Source organism: Centruroides sculpturatus, unplaced genomic scaffold (genome assembly GCF_000671375.1).
Source record: "Centruroides sculpturatus isolate CEXI.00-Female unplaced genomic scaffold, Cexi_2.0 scaffold836, whole genome shotgun sequence".
Classification (NCBI taxonomy): Eukaryota; Metazoa; Arthropoda; class Arachnida; order Scorpiones; family Buthidae; genus Centruroides; species Centruroides sculpturatus.
In genome coordinates, this window is record NW_019385265.1 from 319,097 (window position 1) to 342,351 (window position 23,255).

The window sequence follows — 23,255 nt, forward strand, 5'->3', positions numbered from 1 at the left end:
ATTCCCTTTGTTATAAATAACAGCCGAAAAGTAAAAATCCAGAATAACCGAAACGAGAGAAGCCAAAAATCAATGACATAAAACAGTATTTACGGAATTTCGAGCAGCTTTAAATACACGTTAAATGCTTCCATTGTTTTCATTAGCTAAAAATTTGGCTTGATTTTCGTATAAAAATTCGTACGAATAGAGAAAGCAGATGGCTTTTTTGTTTAATTATATGTAATAATAATAATATAAAAAATATATTTAATGTTGGGGGTTGAACTACATTCGCTATATACACCACTACGATGTATCTAAAATACATAATTTACATTTAAAATATTATTTACAAAGGTAAAATTTAATCAGTAATAAGTTTTTAGAGAGATTAAGGGCGGAATGGTCCACTCTCGCTTCACTATGGTTATATTTTTCGGGTTGAGATGATGATGGAGGTGGGCCAACTTCTAAAAAATTATTAAAATGATTTGTCATCGGATGTAAAAAAACTGAGACTCTTGGGACATATCTATCACATTTTGAATTGGAAGATTTGAGGACCCGATATAAATCAAGTTAAATAAAAGCGTATAATAATAAATGTAATGCTTTTGCTATATCTGAGTCTTTTATGATTTATTCTTCCATTTTTAGAAAAATGTATTCATTAAAATAAGGAAAGATTCCCGGATATTAATTTTAATCGATATCTCACCATGTTCTTTGTTTTCTCAATACATTTTCTATAGAAAGAAAGAGAGCAGCCATAGAAATGTAAGCATTTTAGTTGTATCAGCAAATTACATATGACTATGAATAAAAGCAGAATATAACAGCGTGTAAATACAAAGCTAATTAGAGTAAGTTTCCAGATACAATAGACTATAATACATATTGTTGGATTTGATGCAAATGCAGTAAAAATGAGCAAATACGTAGCAAATTCTATTTTAATTAGGTGAAAAAGTTTTATTATATTCTATAATAACATATTTTTCTAGAAATCCTGAAAATAAGACGTTAGCTTCATTGTGTGATAGCTAATAATAAAAATGAAGCCGCTATTAAGGGGCAAGCGTTAGGCGAAATGTACGCAGTTATTACATTAAATATTTATTTAGCATTCAAATTACTATAATAAAGAATAATTATATATTTTATTGATTTTATTATTATTAACCACAGTAATTTAGTACTTTGGGGCACCCTTAGGGATTAGAAAAAAGGGGGACCGAAACGAAAAGCGGGGCAGATACCCCAATTTACGGGCTCCCCGCTAAGCACTAAGAATTATCGCCATTATGCCGATTTGATTTCTTGTAGTTTATTTTACTTTTTTGATCACGTCAATAGATATTATTATTAAATTTTAAAAATATTTCTTACACTCCTTTACATGCCACGGTAGCGGGCTGGAGAGTCCGAGTTCGATTCTTATTTAAAATATCCCACAATCGAATATATCGCGAGAGAAAATTTTAATCTATACGTCAATTTGACGTCATTTAAAGATTTTCTGAATACAAAAATACACAAAAGACGTCATATTGACGTAGTAGTAGTAGTATAATCGGTCATAACCAAAACGATAATCACAAAAAATTAATATTTTTATCATAATATTACCATATTTCATAAAAATTACTAAATAATAATAATAATATATTAATTTCTCGTTTTAAGTAAATTAAAATTTTTATCAAACGATTGAAATCATATATATCCACACACACGATATCGATGGTTGGTGTTAACCAATCAGATCCAACCACGACTTTGAGAAGGATCTGGAAGCCGGTCGTTCTCTTTAGTAAATCAGGAAAAAGACGATGCACTTGTGATTAAATTATCTTTAACTAATTTAGGAAAAAAATAACATGAAGGTAAGTTTACACTTTAAAAACGTACTGAAATATCTCGCTGATACATTTTATTTATATAAAAACAAAAGATATATTTAATATCGAGTCAATTGAATTCAACTCCATTAAAACGTATTTTCTAGATTAAATTCGATCTATAAATTGCTTTCGACTAGATTCATTCGCTTACTTTGCTCTCTGATTGGCTTAGAAATTGATATTCTGTAATTAAATGCGTCCATTTCGGTAAGTAAATGAGTTAGAGAAGGTAAAAACGCAATAAAAAGCTTTAAATTAAACTGTTCTGTGGCTTATTATATTGGAAAGGATCAAATTTTCACTGAGATCTTTAAAATTTGGCTGTAAAATTGATCATATATATTATCTTAACAAATGTTCATTATAATTGGTACTGTATTCAATTTAACAAACAATTAAAGAAGGTAAAAAGTTATTCAAAAATTGTGTTTAAATACGTCCAAAAGTTTCCTTTTTACGGTACAAAAATCATCCCGAATTTCGAAATTCAGCTTTAAGTTTATACGCGACCTTCCCTATAAGTGACTTGATTTTTCCTCGTATTCTGCAATAAAGTAGGTATTTGCACTAAAGTTTGGCAATCGTATATCCTTACTCCCTCGAAAAAACTTTTTTCGGGAGGAGTAAAGGTGCGTGATCCGTAATTTATGGGTCTTACTCAATTAACGTGGATGTGATAATTCCCAAAAAATTAACTGGTGTATTGAGAGTGAAGGTGCTACGTGTTTACGCGTTAAAGGAAGTAAAGGGTGGAAAAATTCATTAACGAGGTATTAAACTTGCAATGATGTGTTATTTAGTGACACGCCAGATGGCAAAGTAACTGATAGGGAAAATATCAAAATTATCAAAAAGTTAACAGATTTTTGCAGTGTAAATTAATTTAACTTTTTTTATGGATGAAGCTGTGCGTAAATTTAAATTGATCGAAGGTTACAAATATTATAAAATTAAATTGAAAATCAAGTATGATTACAATAAAAATAAACTATGTTTGCAATCTAAAACTATCTTATAATTATTCTAATTATTTTTGTTGTTGATAAGTGCTCGGCGAAAACGTATATTCCAACCAGATTGATGATTTTCTTCAGTATTAACAAATTGTTATAATCATAACGGGAAATGAAACTAGCTTCTTTCCATTGTAAATCTAAAATGATCGGTTTTGATTCATTTGATTTCACACGTCCAAAACATTTCTGTGACTCAATTTATGAACTTTTGCTAAGTATAGAAATACCAGTAATACCTATATTTCAATTTTGTTAGCTCTGGGTTGTTTGGATTTTTTTGTATTTATGAAAATGATCTAATATATCAACTGTTTTGGCTTATTTAGTTTTGTATGGCAATGAAAAGTTTCTTTACACACATGATAATAGTGAAAGAAAAATAATAAATGATAAATCAGAAAAGTGTAGAACGTGCTCAACAGTTGAACATGATGAAGAATTGACCAGAATGAAGATATATTTGTATAAAAAGGTTTGAAATTGTAAGTAAAATAAAAGTTCACAGCTTCATATAGGAAAGTAATGAGGTATTAAGTGTAAAAACAAGAAGAAATTTAGTTTTTGGGTATATTAAATATATACTATAGCAGTTAACCTGACAAAAATTGACTTTTCCATCCTAAAATTTACTAAAATTTAAAATTTGGTTCTGAATTTATCTTAGAAATTTACACAAATGACTACTAAAAATTTTCTCTCTTAATTCTGTGATAAAAATATTTTTCACTAAAATTTCAATTATTCTAAATTTATAAGTTTCTATAAAAAAGTCAAGAGAAGAAAATAGATAAAATATACATAGTAATTAAATATTCTAGAATTACGATGTAGGCCAATAAATTGTTGAATCATCATTACTTCAAAGATATGCAAATTTATAATCTAAAACATCTTATTTGGATTAAAATTTCATTTAACCTCTAAATCTCCTTAATAAAAAATGGGAAAAAATTTTTTAAAAATGTGTAAGAAGAGTTCTTGGCAGGATTTTGATAAAATTGTTTTAAAAATGTGTATCAAGGAAGTTGGATATATTTATAGAATACAATGAAAAAATTTACAATTTTAAAGATAATACTACAGTATATATACGTATTAGCTATTGTCTGCTTTACTCCTTCATTAAATAAAATTTACAGATATTTTTAAACTTATGTTAATGATTTTTTCTGCTTATTGTACTGAAAATTATGAAAAAGTGAATTTATGTTAAATTAGTATTATTAACAATAATTCGGTTATATTGAATTATTTAGATAAATTTATATTTTGAGCTTACACTTTAAAAATAGGCCATGCATGCCTGTACATTGCATGTTAAAAATATAAAATTCATCCTAGAATTATAAATATAATTATTGTATATTTTTCATTAGATGTACAATTGTTATTTTGTTATAAACAAGATTTAAGTATTTTCCTTGTATTGTAATAAAAGGAAAGTTTGTATAATTTGGCATGATTTGAATAGATCTTATTATTAAAATAGAATAAAATATAGTTGCGTATTACTTATTTTTAAAACATTTTGCAACAAATTTCTTTGATTTCATTCTTTTTAATTAATTGACTTAAAGGATTAAACTTTGAATTAAAATTATAGAAATTGCCACTCTGAAGTGTTTCTAGAGAGTATTTCTTTACTTTTGGTATATTTCTATGGGAAGGATGAACTAGTCACTGTGGTTACTCAACTGAATCAATCAATGCACCTTTAACAATGAGAGAAGTTAGCATTATTTAAACTTTATCCAGTGTTAAGATGTATTGGTTAATTGATATATTTCTATATTTAATACTTCCTGCATTGGAAGTTAGTCTTTGCAAATGCCTGTGCAGACAGATATTTTTGTTATTTTCAAAACATTGGAAAAAAAATCAACAATATTTGTCATTATATTTGGGATTTGTTACTTTGTACTTTTGTTAACATTAAACAATTAATAGAATAAACATTAAAAATTTTTTTAATTATAATAAATTTTTTTAGATTTGAAAAAAGTCTGATGTATATCAATCACACCAACTAAGATATAAAAAAAAGCTTCAAACATTTGGCAACTTATTTTGGTGATTCTATGTATTTTTGACCTAGCAGTATCAAAAGTTTTACAAGCCAATAACATTCTGCCAGCAATCATTTTACAAAACATTGAAATATATTACAATGTATATCACTTTGTGGAAATGATGGTTTTTTTTTTATTAAATGTACTGTACTTCCTGCATTGACTATAGATGTGTCTAAGCTGTTATTCTAAGTCTACCTTAGAATAACAGCTAAAACTGTAAATAAGTGAGACTGCTATAGACCAGAAAGTTTAATGCAGAATAATTAACCATTAATATTGAATTGAAAATTACTGTAATTTGTACTGTTTAATATATTTTAATAAGAAAAACATTGTGAAAAGTTATTGGATATAGAGAAACAATTTTAAAAATATTAATATGTTACATTTTCTGTAATTTTAAAGTATTTATCTTTTTGGATCATTCAAGGATTAGGCAAGTTTGTCCATTTGATCTTCAAAGGTAAATGATGATAACTTAAACAACCATTGCTATTACAATTATTATAATGATATGATTATACAATTAATCATTAATTAACTAACCAAATCAAGTATTTTTTTAAAATATCTTATAAATTTTAAATTTTAACTTTTTATAACAATAGTTTTGCTTAGTGTCTGCCGATTATATAATAATATTATTTATTTACAATTGTATGAAAATAATGAAAAATATATTACATACATCATCCTCAATCAGTTTGGATTACTACAATAAGTTTTAGTAGTCAGAGGTTTGATTTGTATACAAGGAGAGAAAAACTTTGGTTGCTTTGCAATTTGAACACCAACTATATAGTGTATTCACTTAGCCACAAGGCAAATCTCATCATTAATTTTTATTTAGTTGATAAAAATAAAAATTAATGATGCGATGTGCCTTGTATTTAAGTGAATACACTATATAGTTGGTGTTAGAGTTGCAAAACAATTACCGGCACGGTTTCATAAGTACTAAATAAAAATTTGCTTTGTTTTTTCCTCCTGTCAACATTGGTTAGTAAGAAACACCACAGTCCTTATTGGTGTATTTAGTATGTGTAGCAGGTGCATAGCATAATTGCACTGCTGTAATAAAAAAGGAATTAGTATGATTTTGTATTCACATAGTTTAACAAGAAAAAAATTTTATTGGCCCTTGGATCAGGATGTTCTGACATCGTTTGACTTTTGGCTCATGTTAAACCTTTCTTTACACGCATCAGCGGTCGAATATGGAGACTTGGAGTAAGAGAACAAAGGAGGAAGTCAAAAGATGACAACCTGGAAGTGAAGCACTTGGATACTAATTTAACATTAAAGCAATTTATTTAACACAAATAATTAACACCTAATACATTCATCAATTCAATATCTAAAACATTCAAGGATATAACAACATATAAGCAAATAACTAACATTTTATCATCAAAGGTCTGCATATATTTATCTCCCTACAGAGAGAGATTCAATTGGTTTGTGTGTTGATATAAATACCTTTGAAATATTAGAGCTTCTTCTCAATGGTCACTCAATGCTTATCTCGTAGTATTGGAGAGGAACAGTTCTTAGATAAACAGTTCTGCTTAAAGTGATAAGACAATGTGACATGCTCAGACTATCCTTGGGCATTGTGGCAAGCAGGGCTGTGGAGTCGGAGTCGTGGAGTTTTGGTGTTTTAGTTGCAGTCATCAAAAAATCTGCCGACTCCGACTCCTTTTTACTTACCAACTTTTTATGTATATAAAACGGAAAAGTATTGGAATCATGTCAAATTTGACCATCCAAGTTTTTCTTTTTTTGCAAACATACATGTTTGGAGACCTCCTGAACCCCTCAAAAAAGTCAATAAAGGGGAAAATTTGCACGCGTGTGTGTGTGTTGGCGTTTAATTTGTTTATTTTCTGTTCTGAGATATTAAACAATATCTCAGAATGGGTAAAGTTTAAGAAACAAAATGTGGCACTGTAGCTTGTGTATAAAGGGGCATTAATACTATTAAATTTTGGCTCTTAATTAAAGGTCGACAGGGTGAAGACATAAAAGTGGTCATGTGTCATATCTCTTAATAAATATTTTACTCATTATTAGCGCTAAAAATTTAAAAAAATAAAATAAAACTCGTCTGTACCCTCAAAGAAAGCTTTTTTGCCATTTTATAATAGTACAGTAAAACCCGTTAAGTTGTTCTCGCCTAAGATGCTACAATGTATGTGGGGACACGATTTAGTTAAACCACTTTGACGCTTAATAACTAACTTGTGTTAAATCATCTGACTCCGATTCTGACCACAGAAATTATTAGGCTTCAAACATGGTGAACAAAATCATGCCCCCCTCACACAGCCTAACATCCACACATATAGAAAAAAACCTCGAATCTTTTGCATATCTCGAAATTTCAAGGTGTCCTGAGCCCAAAAATATAAAAATTTGGGAGGGGTCATTTTTTGACCGAGCGCTACACTTTTCCTCTGTTATATATAATAGCCAGAAAAGTAAAAATTATCGAATACATATTTATATAGGCCTATTACTTAGAGAAGTCTTTTAGCTTTGGAATAAAACTATATTCCAAAGCTAAGAGACATTCTATCTTTATTAGAACTCTATTTATTGAATCTTTTATTCTGAGGTCATGTGATGACATCAGAATTTCTGGGTCTCTTTCAGTAACAAGTCCGCCCCTGGTTGGAGTCGGTAGATTTTTACGCGATTCCACAGACCTGGTGGCAAGAGAACAACAGGCAAAAGGTTGCACTTGTAGAATGAGTGATGAATGAATAAATTCTCTAATTTTCTCTCACCTTCTTTTATTCTCTCCTCTTTCAACTGCATCTGTATGTCCAGATTTGGTAAAAATCATGCTGGGAGCTGGACCATTGTCCAATCCAAGATTTTCTGCAAAACTTCATGAGTCATTGGTAAGATCTTGTTAACTTTCTTGTAGAATTTGCTTTCTTTGTTAATGTTTTGCTTTCTTTCCATAATAAATTATATAATTTAATGTATTTAACAGAAATAATAGCCTGGGTTTTCACAATAATAAAAGAAATCAATCTCTCTTACTTAGCATTCTGTCTATATTGTGTTGTAGTGGGTCTGCTTGCTTGATATTCAGGATGGTAATAAGAACTGCATTGCTGGCTATGTAATTGACTTAAAATTGATGTAACTGTCACATAAGTAACAACAGCTGTGGGTTTGAGTCTCGTTCTGGGCAGATTCTTTTCTTTCACAAATTTCTAAATTGTGTATTAAATATTAATTTTATTATAATTATTAAATTTAATAAGAGATGGCATCTAACGCCTATCTCTAGTGCCAAATTATTCAGTATTTAATAACTATTAGTAGTGGGAATGTAGCCTGGTTTAATCCAGTAATCATTTTGCTTTGATGTAATCATCGGGCTATAAATGTTTATATATGAACAACTACATTCATTGGCTAAACAAGATTCTTAAATTAAAAATGCTTGGATACTATGAACTCTTTTCCTCTGCTCTTTTTATAGTTGCCTCCTAGTTTTGGGTGATCAATATAACTAATCTAAATTATCTATAATAGCTAAGGTTGCCAACTAGGGTTTCTCATTTCTCAGGAAATTTGCCTCCACCGGGATTATGGGAAAAATAATTTCTTTTCCCGGGATCCCGGGAAATTCTGGGATGCGATAGTAAAATAGAGTTTTATATGAATAAAAAAGATCATACAGGAATATCATAAATTTGAATAATTTAATATATTTTCTAGTAAGTAACTAAAAGTGTAGGGCCAATCTCACCCATACGGACATGTTAGGCTCAATTAATTTATGTTCTCCTACATTATAAGATGAAAGTAAAATAAAGCGTTTCATTGGGAGTTTTAATGATTACGAAAAAAAANAAAAAAAAAAAAAAAAAAAAAAAAAAAAAAAAAAAAAAAAAAAAAAAAAAAAAAAAAAAAAAAAAAAAAAAAAAAAAAAAAAAAAAAAAAAAAAAAAAAAAAAAAAAAAAAAAAAAAAAAAAAAAAAAAAAAAAAAAAAAAAAAAAAAAAAAAAAAAAAAAAAAAAAAAAAAAAAAAAAAAAAAAAAAAAAAAAAAAAAAAAAAAAAAAAAAAAAAAAAAAAAAAAAAAAAAAAAAAAAAAAAAAAAAAAAAAAAAAAAAAAAAAAAAAAAAAAAAAAAAAAAAAAAAAAAAAAAAAAAAAAAAAAAAAAAAAAAAAAAAAAAAAAAAAAAAAAAAAAAAAAAAAAAAAAAAAAAAAAAAAAAAAAAAAAAAAAAAAAAAAAAAAAAAAAAAAAAAAAAAAAAAAAAAAAAAAAAAAAAAAAAAAAAAAAAAAAAAAAAAAAAAAAAAAAAAAAAAAAAAAAAAAAAAAAAAAAAAAAAAAAAAAAAAAAAAAAAAAAAAAAAAAAAAAAAAAAAAAAAAAAAAAAAAAAAAAAAAAAAAAAAAAAAAAAAAAAAAAAAAAAAAAAAAAAAAAAAAAAAAAAAAAAAAAAAAAAAAAAAAAAAAAAAAAAAAAAAAAAAAAAAAAAAAAAAAAAAAAAAAAAAAAAAAAAAAAAAAAAAAAAAAAAAAAAAAAAAAAAAAAAAAAAAAAAAAAAAAAAAAAAAAAAAAAAAAAAAAAAAAAAAAAAAAAAAAAAAAAAAAAAAAAAAAAAAAAAAAAAAAAAAAAAAAAAAAAAAAAAAAAAAAAAAAAAAAAAAAAAAAAAAAAAAAAAAAAAAAAAAAAAAAAAAAAAAAAAAAAAAAAAAAAAAAAAAAAAAAAAAAAAAAAAAAAAAAAAAAAAAAAAAAAAAAAAAAAAAAAAAAAAAAAAAAAAAAAAAAAAAAAAAAAAAAAAAAAAAAAAAAAAAAAAAAAAAAAAAAAAAAAAAAAAAAAAAAAAAAAAAAAAAAAAAAAAAAAAAAAAAAAAAAAAAAAAAAAAAAAAAAAAAAAAAAAAAAAAAAAAAAAAAAAAAAAAAAAAAAAAAAAAAAAAAAAAAAAAAAAAAAAAAAAAAAAAAAAAAAAAAAAAAAAAAAAAAAAAAAAAAAAAAAAAAAAAAAAAAAAAAAAAAAAAAAAAAAAAAAAAAAAAAAAAAAAAAAAAAAAAAAAAAAAAAAAAAAAAAAAAAAAAAAAAAAAAAAAAAAAAAAAAAAAAAAAAAAAAAAAAAAAAAAAAAAAAAAAAAAAAAAAAAAAAAAAAAAAAAAAAAAAAAAAAAAAAAAAAAACCTGCTTTCAGCAAAAATAAATCATCAGTCAGAATTTAAATTAGGTAGACATTTATTTATTAGATTCAATATTTTAAACATTTTTATATTTTTATTAACAAAATTGTTAAGTTGTTTTGCCAGCATTAAAGAAAACAATTTGCCAAAGAAAAGACTTTTACTATAAATTTTATTGAATTCAAATTTCATTTAAAAATGTTTATTTTTCTAGACAAAATAATTGTTGACATGCTTGCTCTGCATTAATTCATTTACTTTAATCAGTTTTATATTAAAAGAAATATAATAATAAATTTAATCTAACTTGGTAGAATTTTAAAAAAAATTTTAATAAACACTCAATCACACACAACTTTGAATGGCACAACAAAAAGATTTATTCAACTGGAAAACTAACATTTTTGATCACAGCAATGTACCAGAATGTAAAATTCTATTTTTTACATTTAAACATGTTTGGCCTTTAATTATTTCTGTCTGTCTGTTAGTATATGTAAATGTTCAATTTTTGGAACATCAACTTGATGATCACTAAAAATGATCAAAGACAGTTTTCCGGTTGAATAAACCCCTTTTGCTGCTAATCAAGGTTATGTAATTGAGTGTTGTACTGTAGCAATTATGGATTATTTTTAACAAAATTTTTTAGACATTTGTAATTAGAAATTTCATCGTTTTTGGTGATGCTATTCTATCCATTATTTTTACTAGATTTGTCACGACGGTTAAACACAGAAAACAACTTTTACTCCTTACTTCTGTGTCTAACCACTGTGACAAATCTAGTAAAAATATTGGATAAAATAGCCAATCATCAAAAGTGATAATGGATTCTACTAGATACAATGCAAACAATAATAACATAGAAATTTTATATTGAGTTTTTTTGCTATAATTGATAAAACATTATTCCAGAAAAATCAATATATGGAAATGACATTGGAATCGTGAAATTTTATCAGATATATTGATTTCTGTTGTTTTACTATACTCATCAGATATACTGACAAAGTCAGATGATGTGCTGAATTATTGGGCTATAATAAAGCTAAGTAAAATTTACTTATAAAGTTACTTAGCCTTATTATAGCCTGATAATTCAGCATGTTGTGTGGCTTTAATTAAAACTAATTGTGTTTATGGAGTTGTGTATATGTAGATAACTGATCACTTGCCACATATTTTTTGTCGTGTATAATTATTTTTACATATTTGTAATGGTTATTAACAATAGAATGCAGATTTTACTAATGAAGTGAAAATTATTCATTTTAAATTAATGAAAAGAAAACAAATTCTTATATTAAATTTTAAAAAACTTATTGTTTTGGTATATTTTACAATTAAGTTTGATAAAATAATAGTAATTACAAATTAACTCAATTATATATTTTTATCTAGTTAAAATCATAGATTCAATTAACCAAGACCAAATGAATCAAGGTTCATTGTCTAGATTTCTTTTGGGTAGGTAAATGTAATTTTTTATTTTTGGACAGCCAGTTTAAAAGAGATCGTTTCTTATTTAAAGACTAAATAGACTTTAGAGATCATAGTATTGTACTTTTACCTTACTAACAGTTCAAATCACATAGCTTATAACTACTATATACTCTGGCACAGTATGCTTGCTGGTAAATTATTTAAAAAGTGTTAAAATGATACTGTGATATTGTTTACTGAAGTCATAATTTTGATGAATGTTGAGATTTTTAGAAATTGTAAAGTAGTTAAAAATTAAATTGATTATATTCTTCAAAACAAAATTATTTAGTACTGGTGTGGTCTGCAAATGAAATTTTTGTTCTTGGAATGTATATTATTATATTAGAAAGTACTCAGCAAACCACAAAACATAATATACAAATATTTTCTCGGCAAAGGTAGTGTTATTTGTATGTTATGTCTTGGAATGTATTTTACTTTCTATAATTATTCTCTTCAGTTCTTGGCAAACTTGATGTATATTGCTTTTATCTAGACATTAATAATTTTTGAACCTGTTTTGCAAAATATTTATCAGAAGTAATAAGGAATATTTATTATCTGCTGATAATTCCTGCTGTTGTTGTTAAAACTTGTATTATTCATTTAGAAACTGTAATAATTAAAACAGAACCTTAGTGGATGCTTATTTTCATTACTTGGTCTTAAATAAAAATGAATATTAAATTAAATTACAAAGCAGAGTAAATGGTTTCTTGAAGTATCTGTATTATTTTGCTTTTCAGTCAATAAATTGGGATATTATATAACAAACTCAAAACAGTATTCTATTTAATTTTTCTCAGTAAACTGTCTTGTTTTAATTCATTACAATTATTAATGAAATTATGTTAGATTGATTATTCCAGTTTACCCTAGTAATTTCTATTAATAAATCAGAATTTAAAAATTAAATACAGCATAGTTCACCAGAAATTTTAATTTATATATTCTGGTAATTATCATATTTAATACTAGATGACAGCTTAAATGTCTACTTTAGTCCAAATTGTGTAATATCTTTAAATTACTTACCCCAATTAAAATCAGGAAGTATTTAATTAATTGTTCTATTACAGGTTTGTGTGGATTTTTTAAAAACCTAAAGTTTTTGGCTTTTCTTCAGTAACTTATCACAGAAGGAATTTCTTGTGTGATAAGTTACTGAAAAAAAGCCAAAAACTTTAGGTTTTTAAAAAAATCCTCGGGAAGTTTTTTTTAGTTTAGCAGATTGTAAAGCATTTCAATAGTATATGAAACATTTTTATTCTATTATTAATAGCAGTTTTGAGGATTAAAATAATGCAATCAATATAAAATAGTTAACATTGTTATATTAGTTTTTTGAAAAACTATAATTTATTCTTTTAGGAAATGCCTGCATGCACATGTGCATGTATCTAAATACTCATTCACATTCATTTATTTTTTTTACAGTTTATAAACTAATTTGTAAATGATAGTAACCTATATATTTCAACTATTATATTCAGAATATTAATATTTCTTCATAATTTCATTTATTTGTATATGTTTACATGTTGTTTCTCTATTGAGATAAATATAAAGATAATTTTACATTATTCTTATTTCATAATTAAACTTTAGAATACATAATCATAAACAAAACTGAGATTTGATAAAATGAATAATTTTAGAATTATCTTTTAACAGTCTGGTTTTATATGAGATTGATGCTTTTAAAAATCTTGTCAGTTTAAAAAAAAATTTATATATAGATTAGCTCATTGTTAAATCCTTTAAAAGCTGATGATATAAATAGAAATCTATTAAGTTTTATTTTTAAAATATCTGATGAAATCTTAAATATTGTCTAAAATAATACCAGTATAAAAAATGAAATGAGTATAATGGTATGAAATTTATTTTTTCTTCTTAGAAAAGCTTGTTAAGATATAAAAAATTATGCAGTATAAGAAATATGTGATTTAACTGCATTTTTTTCATATAAGAATGACATTTAATTTAAAATTAAATGTTTTGCTAAAATTTATTAGTATTAGATAATATTCTTCATTTTCTGTTCTGACATATGTTAACTTTTGTTTACATCATCTGAACTAAATGAGGATTGAAACATGACAACACAGAGGTGGCCGTATACTTAAAAGGCATATTCTTAGAATTTTTAACATGCTGTGAATTTAAGGATATTTTACATTACAAGAACTATATTGAATGTTACATTCATGTAAATTATATATAGAATTTGAGAATATACTGTAATTTTGTGTATAAGTGAAAGTATTTATAATTTTTGTTTTCAGTAATACTGTTTTAGATGTTATTTTCCTTAATAAGAAAAGAATATATGATTTTTATTTTTGTAAACTAGAACAGTAATTAATATAGTAAATATAATATATAATATAATAATATGGTAATATATTTCCAATTTTATAATATACAAGATTTAAGTAATTAAACCTTTTATTTTAAAGTTTATCATCAGTTTATTTGCAATGCACACTTATAAGTTGTTATTGAGTATTAAAACAGAAAATAATACAAGAATGCAACAGAATTGTTCTACTTTTGCATTATTTAGTTGGAATGAATCACTTTGAAAGTTTTGGCATAATGACAAGAGGTTTTGAATTGCATAATGGCAATGTTCTGTTAAAATTCTATAATTATCTATTTAAATGGTTTTGTTTAACAATAATCTGTAGAGTAATTGTAAAGAAAGTGATAGTCAAAAATTTACCAAACAATAGTTTAAACTTTTCTATAAAGACTGTGTTGACATTAAGGAAATATTCTGTTGTGAAGTCATTGTCCTAAGCTGTTATTATTATTATTATTATTGGTATTTGAATATATTTTCCAAATTATATTTATTTGAAACAAGTTATTTTGAGTAGTTAATGAAAACCAATCTAAACTTTATAAAATTAATTTGTAATTATCATCATAATGGCTTAAATGATTCAAGTAGTGATTCAATAATTTGTTTTAACAAATTATTGAATCACTACTCATTTTGATGCCTTTTGTGTCTTGATATCTCAAAAAACATAAAAAATGTAAATTAACTACACAGCATTTTCTTTGTAAAATTATGATATCGACAAAGTTTGCAATGCTTGAATTCAGATAAAACTAAATGTAGAAATAAAGGATATTGTGTACTTATGTTCCTATTTCAGGAGAGTTCTGTACTTTCATTGATGATCTCTTTCTATATATTTTCTAATATTATTAGAGAACCTATATATTATTTCTCTTCTGCCATTTATTTCATTATATTATTTTCCTAATCTCAGTTTTTAGAATAAAATTGATTATAGTTTGGGTTCTGTTCCAAATTGGAAACAGATACCAATCAGCTATTTCATTTCTTAAAGAAATTAAAGATTTCATTTTGATTGAAATCTTTGTAATTGATAGTCTTTATGATACAGTGATACCTCGGTTTTTATCGCTAATCTGTCCAAAAAGAATTGGTGAAATCCGAAACTGATGAAAACCGAGGCAATTTTTTCCATACGAATCAATGTAAATCCAATTAATTCATTCTAGACACTCCAAAATACATACCAAAAACACATTTTATAGAGAATAAATATAGTGTTTAATACTAAAAACAAATAAGAAATGAATATAAAATGAATATAAAAGACTAATGTAATGAATAAATGAACATTTAACATGGCATTTGAAGGGTTGGATTCTGGAATCTTTCTTTGGTCCTATGATGGAACTAAAAGGAAAGGAAAGCAATGGAATTGGTTAGCTAGATGTGCTGGGTAATGGTCACACAAGAAACAATACCACTCTGAGCAGAAAAAATGTATGGTTGTCCCTTGTTTTTGCAAAATTAGCAGTGAGCACATGGGCACACCAACAAAATCTGAGGCAACTGACAAAAACTGAGACAAATTTTTCGCGAGGTATTACTGTAATTGAAATATGATAAATTTTGGAATAGTATTGTGAGAATTTGGATTCCTGTGTAAATTTTCACATGTCGGTAGTTTTTATTTTTATCATTATTTCTTTTTCCCCCCTCATTGAAGTAAAGGATAGACCTTTTGACCTTTAACTGTACTGCATCACTTATAAAGGTGACCTTCTCAATGTCATGGAACATTCTCCCCTCACCATAAGAACTTTATTCAGTGCCACCTTTGATACAACATATAAATAAGTGGCTAATTAGCAAGAACCTTCATCAGTTACAAGTTAGAGGGGAGAAATAAGGTCAACTATAGGGATAGACTGTACGTATCAACTTACCAACGAGGGCTGGTTAGCACCAAAATGATGATTGTTTTATTGTTGGTGGTTTGGTGGGTGCAGCGACAGTGATTTCGCTGACATTTTGACTCTAGCTGCCAGAGGACAATAATTTAAGATGACAGTTTTCTCGTGGATGAAATCAAAGGAACCGTTCGATTACCATAAACAATGCTAGCCGCAAAAGGCGATTGCATAAGATTTTCCCCGATAATTCCCATGCCGAGCCGTATATAAAAATGGGTTGCATTTGCACCTCCAGGCAGACACAACAGAAGCGGACATAGAAGAGTGGACATCAAGGGGATACCAGACCCATACCGCCATACCGTCTGTTGCACCATACTACCAGCCGAAGGAGACTATAATTAGGAATCGCCGATCCAAGAGCATTTTACCAACCTCCCATATAACAAGAGTGGGAAAAGTTAAGCACTTACCCACAATTTGGCACTTTGTCTCTCGATCCTCATTACTCTCTCAATTATAATTTAAGATTCGATTGTATTAAGTATTTAGAGTTAGTTCTTAGGTAGTTAGGTAAAGTCTTATTAGATGGAATTATTGTAACCTTTTTTCATTTGTATTTGTTTGTATAAGTTAGTTAATTAAATATGTTCATATTGTTCAACCTGTGTAATTATTCGGGAACCTGTCAACTTACTCATGTACCTCCCCACTCACATTAGCCCTCCTAAATAGCCATCTCTGATATAAGCTGCCGGTAAGCAGGGAAAAGCTTGAAGTTCTACCCCCTTGGTTCTCACAGTATCATTTAGGAAATAAAAAATAATAATTGTAGGAACTTTATTCTAAGGATTTGTTTAAGTTCTAGATTTTATTTACTTAATCAAGAAGGTTTACTCACCTACCAGTGGGCAAGCAGTTCTGTTACCTGAACACTGGTAATTTGGCCCTGGGTTTATGTCGTCAGGATGGGCTGGTCAGATGGAGTTTTCCAGGTTTTCTCCACAACTTTAATACCTAAATAGAGACCAGTCACTCTTTAAAAGACCTCCTGGAAGTCATCTTTCTTAGGCAGATTACCTAAGTTGTTGCATTGCTATAACTAATAAAACAAACAAGAAGGTTCACATTTACTTTTCAGGGGCTAACTTTCAGGAGGAGTTTGTGGGAATCCCAACTATTTCCAAGAAATCCTTTTTTGGAGAAATTACAGAGGGATAACCCCCTTGCTGGTTTGTGTCATTATTCTGTTAATTATAGTAAATTGCAAATGTTAATTGTAACAATGGTCTATAAAGTAGATCAAAATATTAGAATTTAAGTTATATCACTATATTATCAATCAGTGGATTTAAATCTTAAAACATTTGCATCTTTAAAAATACTTGTGATAGGAAAAATTATAAATTTGAGAGAATTTCTTATAATCTAATATTGATCAAATTTGTTTTAAAAATATTTTAATTTTTTCTAAACCTTCACAATCATCCTTTACACCACAACTTTTCAATGGGTTCATAATTGAGTCCTTAGGGGTTGATGAAAGTTAGAAAAGGGATTAAATATTATTTAATTATTTGATATTTAGGAAAAATTCGAGTTTATTTTGAATAGCTATTAATATAACTTTTCTATTTCACTTCAAAAACGTTTTAAGAAATGAAATTCTACTCGTAAATCGTCTGCATTCTTACTTCGAAAAGCATCATATTTTGATTTATTATCCTTTATTTTGGTGATTCAATTAGGACTACATATTTTACTTTCTTTAAAATGTGACTGTTGTTATTTTTAATTTAGCTATTCTTTGCAATGGCAATTCTTTACAATCCTAATCTCAATTTTGCAATTAAAAGGCAAAATTGAGTAAAATTGTTACGAAAAATTTTAATAAAGTTGATCAGAAATATGTGTCTGTATACAAACCGGTTATAATCGAAATGAATAATGTAATTTTCTTGAAATTTAAGCGAAAAATATACTTATACCGCGAAGTACTTACTGTACAAGTAGCTATAGCCTATACGGTAGCTAATTACTTTAATTTTTGTCGTAGATTATTAATTTTAAGCATTTCTCAAATAATTAATTAATTGTAATTTAGAAAAGTTTATAAAATTCATTACTAAATTGATTCATATTTTAGCCTATAATGAATGAAGCCGTCTACTACATTCTTACATTGTATATTAGAGTAGGTTATATCGTACGCTCATTCAGCATATTTTCGCTATATTGATAAATATATTTATAGAGATAAACTATAATATTGAGAAGAAATTTTATTCATATTCAGNTCATATCTCTTAATAAATATTTTACTCATTATTAGCGCTAAAAATTTAAAAAAATAAAATAAAACTCGTCTGTACCCTCAAAGAAAGCTTTTTTGCCATTTTATAATAGTACAGTAAAACCCGTTAAGTTGTTCTCGCCTAAGATGCTACAATGTATGTGGGGACACGATTTAGTTAAACCACTTTGACGCTTAATAACTAACTTGTGTTAAATCATCTGACTCCGATTCTGACCACAGAAATTATTAGGCTTCAAACATGGTGAACAAAATCATGCCCCCCCCACACAGCCTAACATCCACACATATAGAAAAAAAACCTCGAATCTTTTGCGTATCTCGAAATTTCAAGGTGTCCTGAGCCCAAAAATATAAAAATTTGGGAGGGGTCATTTTTTGACCGAGCGCTACACTTTTCCTCTGTTATATATAATAGCCAGAAAAGTAAAAATTATCGAATACATATTTATATAGGCCTATTACTTAGAGAAGTCTTTTAGCTTTGGAATAAAACTATATTCCAAAGCTAAGAGACATTCTATCTTTATTAGAACTCTATTTATTGAATCTTTTATTCTGAGGTCATGTGATGACATCAGAATTTCTGGGTCTCTTTCAGTAACAAGTCCGCCCCTGGTTGGAGTCGGTAGATTTTTACGCGATTCCACAGACCTGGTGGCAAGAGAACAACAGGCAAAAGGTTGCACTTGTAGAATGAGTGATGAATGAATAAATTCTCTAATTTTCTCTCACCTTCTTTTATTCTCTCCTCTTTCAACTGCATCTGTATGTCCAGATTTGGTAAAAATCATGCTGGGAGCTGGACCATTGTCCAATCCAAGATTTTCTGCAAAACTTCATGAGTCATTGGTAAGATCTTGTTAACTTTCTTGTAGAATTTGCTTTCTTTGTTAATGTTTTGCTTTCTTTCCATAATAAATTATATAATTTAATGTATTTAACAGAAATAATAGCCTGGGTTTTCACAATAATAAAAGAAATCAATCTCTCTTACTTAGCATTCTGTCTATATTGTGTTGTAGTGGGTCTGCTTGCTTGATATTCAGGATGGTAATAAGAACTGCATTGCTGGCTATGTAATTGACTTAAAATTGATGTAACTGTCACATAAGTAACAACAGCTGTGGGTTTGAGTCTCGTTCTGGGCAGATTCTTTTCTTTCACAAATTTCTAAATTGTGTATTAAATATTAATTTTATTATAATTATTAAATTTAATAAGAGATGGCATCTAACGCCTATCTCTAGTGCCAAATTATTCAGTATTTAATAACTATTAGTAGTGGGAATGTAGCCTGGTTTAATCCAGTAATCATTTTGCTTTGATGTAATCATCGGGCTATAAATGTTTATATATGAACAACTACATTCATTGGCTAAACAAGATTCTTAAATTAAAAATGCTTGGATACTATGAACTCTTTTCCTCTGCTCTTTTTATAGTTGCCTCCTAGTTTTGGGTGATCAATATAACTAATCTAAATTATCTATAATAGCTAAGGTTGCCAACTAGGGTTTCTCATTTCTCAGGAAATTTGCCTCCACCGGGATTATGGGAAAAATAATTTCTTTTCCCGGGATCCCGGGAAATTCTGGGATGCGATAGTAAAATAGAGTTTTATATGAATAAAAAAGATCATACAGGAATATCATAAATTTGAATAATTTAATATATTTTCTAGTAAGTAACTAAAAGTGTAGGGCCAATCTCACCCATACAGACACGTTAGGCTCAATTAATTTATGTTCTCCTACATTATAAGATGAAAGTAAAATAAAGCGTTTCATTGGGAGTTTTAATGATTACGAAAAAAATATACTATTTTACTTATCTAAAGATGAAATAAAAAATAAACTAAAGTGATGAAATAAAAAATAAACTAAAGTGCGATGAGTGATATTTACTTTCAGCAAGTCTCCACTGTTCAATGATGCGCAAACACAATACATAGCTATTACATGAACTAACAAGTAGAGATTTGTAAAACATAGGTAATAATATGCAGCAAGAAACCTCAAAATTTCTCTCTTAGGTGAGTCTTCGAGATGCAACTTTTTGTATAATAAATAATAGAAAGAAAACCTGACATGGTAAATTATTATTGAAATGCGAGATTTCCTGGAAAAATAAAATTTCCCAGGATTTTTCTTGTAGGGAATAAACGACGAGAATCCCGGGAAAGAAACCCTATTGCCAACCATCTAGTTTTGAACCAAACTGCCTGGTTCTTGTCTTGTGTCCAGTTGAGAGGTCAAATCAGACAGCAGACAAATTCATCCAAAGTATATACCACAATCATTTTCTAGTAACTTAGTGTAATCAAAATTATCACAGTAAACTATTTCCAAGTTTTTTAACAAAACATTATCCTAAATCAATGTCATCTTTTTTAATGTAGAACATGCATTATTTACTTTTTTGGTGATTCTATACTGATGCAGTTCTGAGCAAATAGGCATGATAATTTTGATATTTTTGGTGATAGTGTTTTTCCATTAGTAACTGATAAATTGACTTATGCTACAATTACATTCACATATCAAACATTCTTTCAAGTACAGTGTAGTTAACAAAACAATATGAAATAATTGGCAATGTATTAACAACCTACTCATTTAAAAACAAAAAAGTTCTTTCAAAAGTAGGCAGATGGCACTGAAAATTAATCAGTCAAATGTGATAATTGGCTGAGAATGAGACTGAAGCTTACTCCTTAAAAATGTATTTATTTATAAAAAAAATTTAATAGTAATATAATGAACATTTTCCATTTGAATAAAAATTGTAGACAGAAAATAGANATAATTTAATAATTTTTTTTCCTAGGTCAGTAAAGGCTATTATTGTGTAATTGCACTAATATTATTATGTACAACGTTAGCCGACGATATAGATGATGATGTAACTGTTGAAGAAAAGGTAGGCAAATTTATATATTGTCTGTGGTATAGAGTTGTATTATATCTGATCAATGCAAATAAATTTGAAAATTTTTAAAAATTACTTTTTAATTACAACAAGAGTGGTATGAATTAATTTTAACTCTTCTGAAGAGAATAAGAATTGAAAAACAAAACTAAATTAATATTCTGAACAAATTACAATTCTTTATTTGAAAATATGTTTGATTTTTGTTAAAATTTGTAAATAACTAGACTTCTTATCACTGCTTGCTGAGTAACCAGATAGTAGAGACTTTTAAAAACGTTTTTGATTTTGTCATTTTCAGCCATAAATACATTAAATGGAACATAAGTTTAAAATAAAAGAACAAGCACTTTAGAATTTGAAATTATGATGTGAAATAAGTTGAGTTAAAAGTGTTAACATGAAAATACAATAGAATTTATGTCTTTAGATAAAATATAAACAAATAGCAATAGTAAGCCAATATAACTACCATCTTACACTAAATCAGCTTTTAACCTGTTTACTAATCTTGTGAAATCCATGCTGTCTGGAATGGGCTTTAACTAACACTAAGTCATTTGTCATTTCAATTGATTACAGTATGTTTGTATATTTAGTTAGGCAATAAATGTATGGGTAATTCCATGGAAAAGTGGACATTCTAGGGTGAAAATTTTTTTCACTAAATAATACTTTTTTNATATAAAGTTAAAAAAAGATAATAAAGAATAATTCTCATTATGGGTTCAGTCAGACCCTCAATGGGGCGGCTGGGGGTGAAGGATGGGGCCTGACATATTCAAATGGACCACTGCCTGAAAAATTCTTGGGGGGTTTTTTTGGGACCCCTTCCAGATTCAATCCTAGGTCCCCCAGAATGGTAGGTTACCATCTTGATTGCTTAGCCGTTTGACTTCATAAAAAGAGGGTTAGGAAATATGACTTTTATGGCTTCAATTTGAGAGCAGGTGTTAATTAGTTAGTCTGAAAATTAAAACAAAGTGCAAAAAATGATAATTAATAAACATAAATAGTAAATTTATTTATATGTATTTACTTACATTTTATGCCTCATTTTTTGTTAGTTTTTGTTTTACTTTAATATTGTTCATTTTCATATTTTTTTATTTTTATTTTAATTGGAATATTGTTTTTGGAGATATTTGTATAAAGAATAATTTATAAAATACTATTTACATTGTACATTTTAATTTTTATTTTAATAATTTTAATTGTGTAACAAAAATAGTTAATTTCCAATTAAATTTTTTCCAGTTTATTAATAATTTTGTAAAATTCATAAAAATTTATTAAGAGACAATTTAATAAATTTATACATTTGTAATAGATTACACTATTGTCGATAAAGAGGTGAGTGCAAATGTTCTTTTGTTTACTTTGTTAATTAAATTTTCTTGGAACCTTATCTAAATAAGCCAAATCTGCTAGCTCACCAAATATACTGCTTTTTGACTGAGTAGACTATAATATTGACAATGGAAGTGGGACATGAATTTTTACAAGCTCTAAATCCTTGCTGCCTCCTTCTAGGAAAAGGCAAAGGGGAGTCTCCTTTTCACTTGGAAATGCAAATTTTAGGTCTCGCTTTTATTATTGACAATAGATAATAACTATATAGATTTTTTAAAGTATATTAAAATGAAAAGTGAACAAACAGTTTAAATGATAACTGGATTTTCTTCTTTGTTGAGAGACATCTGTCATACAAATATTCATCAATATGTACTATTCTTTATCATATCAGTTCTATTATAGACTAATATTGATATGCTTATGTGTTGATGATTGTGACTGTACCAGAAATTCATTCTTCTTTGTCTATGTTGACTAGAATAGGTTACCTATTATATAGTTTTTCAATAGTCAAAACAAATTGCTCTTATGGTATTTTATTCAGAGGTGCCTATCTGCATGTACAGTCGACCCCCCTATAAGATATAGATACGTTCCATTCTTTAGGAATCCGATTTCTTACGAGTCGTTCCAATCACAGCCCAACACGTGTCAAGTTTACGGACTACGGCTGATTGAAAGGTTTTCTTCCATAAAATTAATCGATTCTAGACTAATCCGACTCAACATTTCCAAAATACGTATATTTTTTTTGAGTTTTATAGGAATCGTAATTATAGGGACCGTAATTATAGGGGGG

The 23,255-nt window shown here is 26.9% G+C and overlaps 1 protein-coding gene across 1 annotated transcript in view; it reads left to right on the top strand.

The window, feature by feature from the left end:
• Positions 1-1,729: 1,729 nt before the first annotated feature.
• Positions 1,730-23,255, top strand: part of LOC111636871 (calnexin-like) — a gene marked incomplete at its 3' end in the record, with an annotated part of 68,449 nt that continues 46,923 nt past the window's right edge. Inside the window, exons 1-2 of the mRNA XM_023382264.1 lie at positions 1,730-1,868; positions 20,999-21,091. Of these exons, the coding sequence (XP_023238032.1) occupies positions 1,863-1,868; positions 20,999-21,091 (99 nt within the window). The remainder of the gene's footprint in view (positions 1,869-20,998; positions 21,092-23,255) is intronic.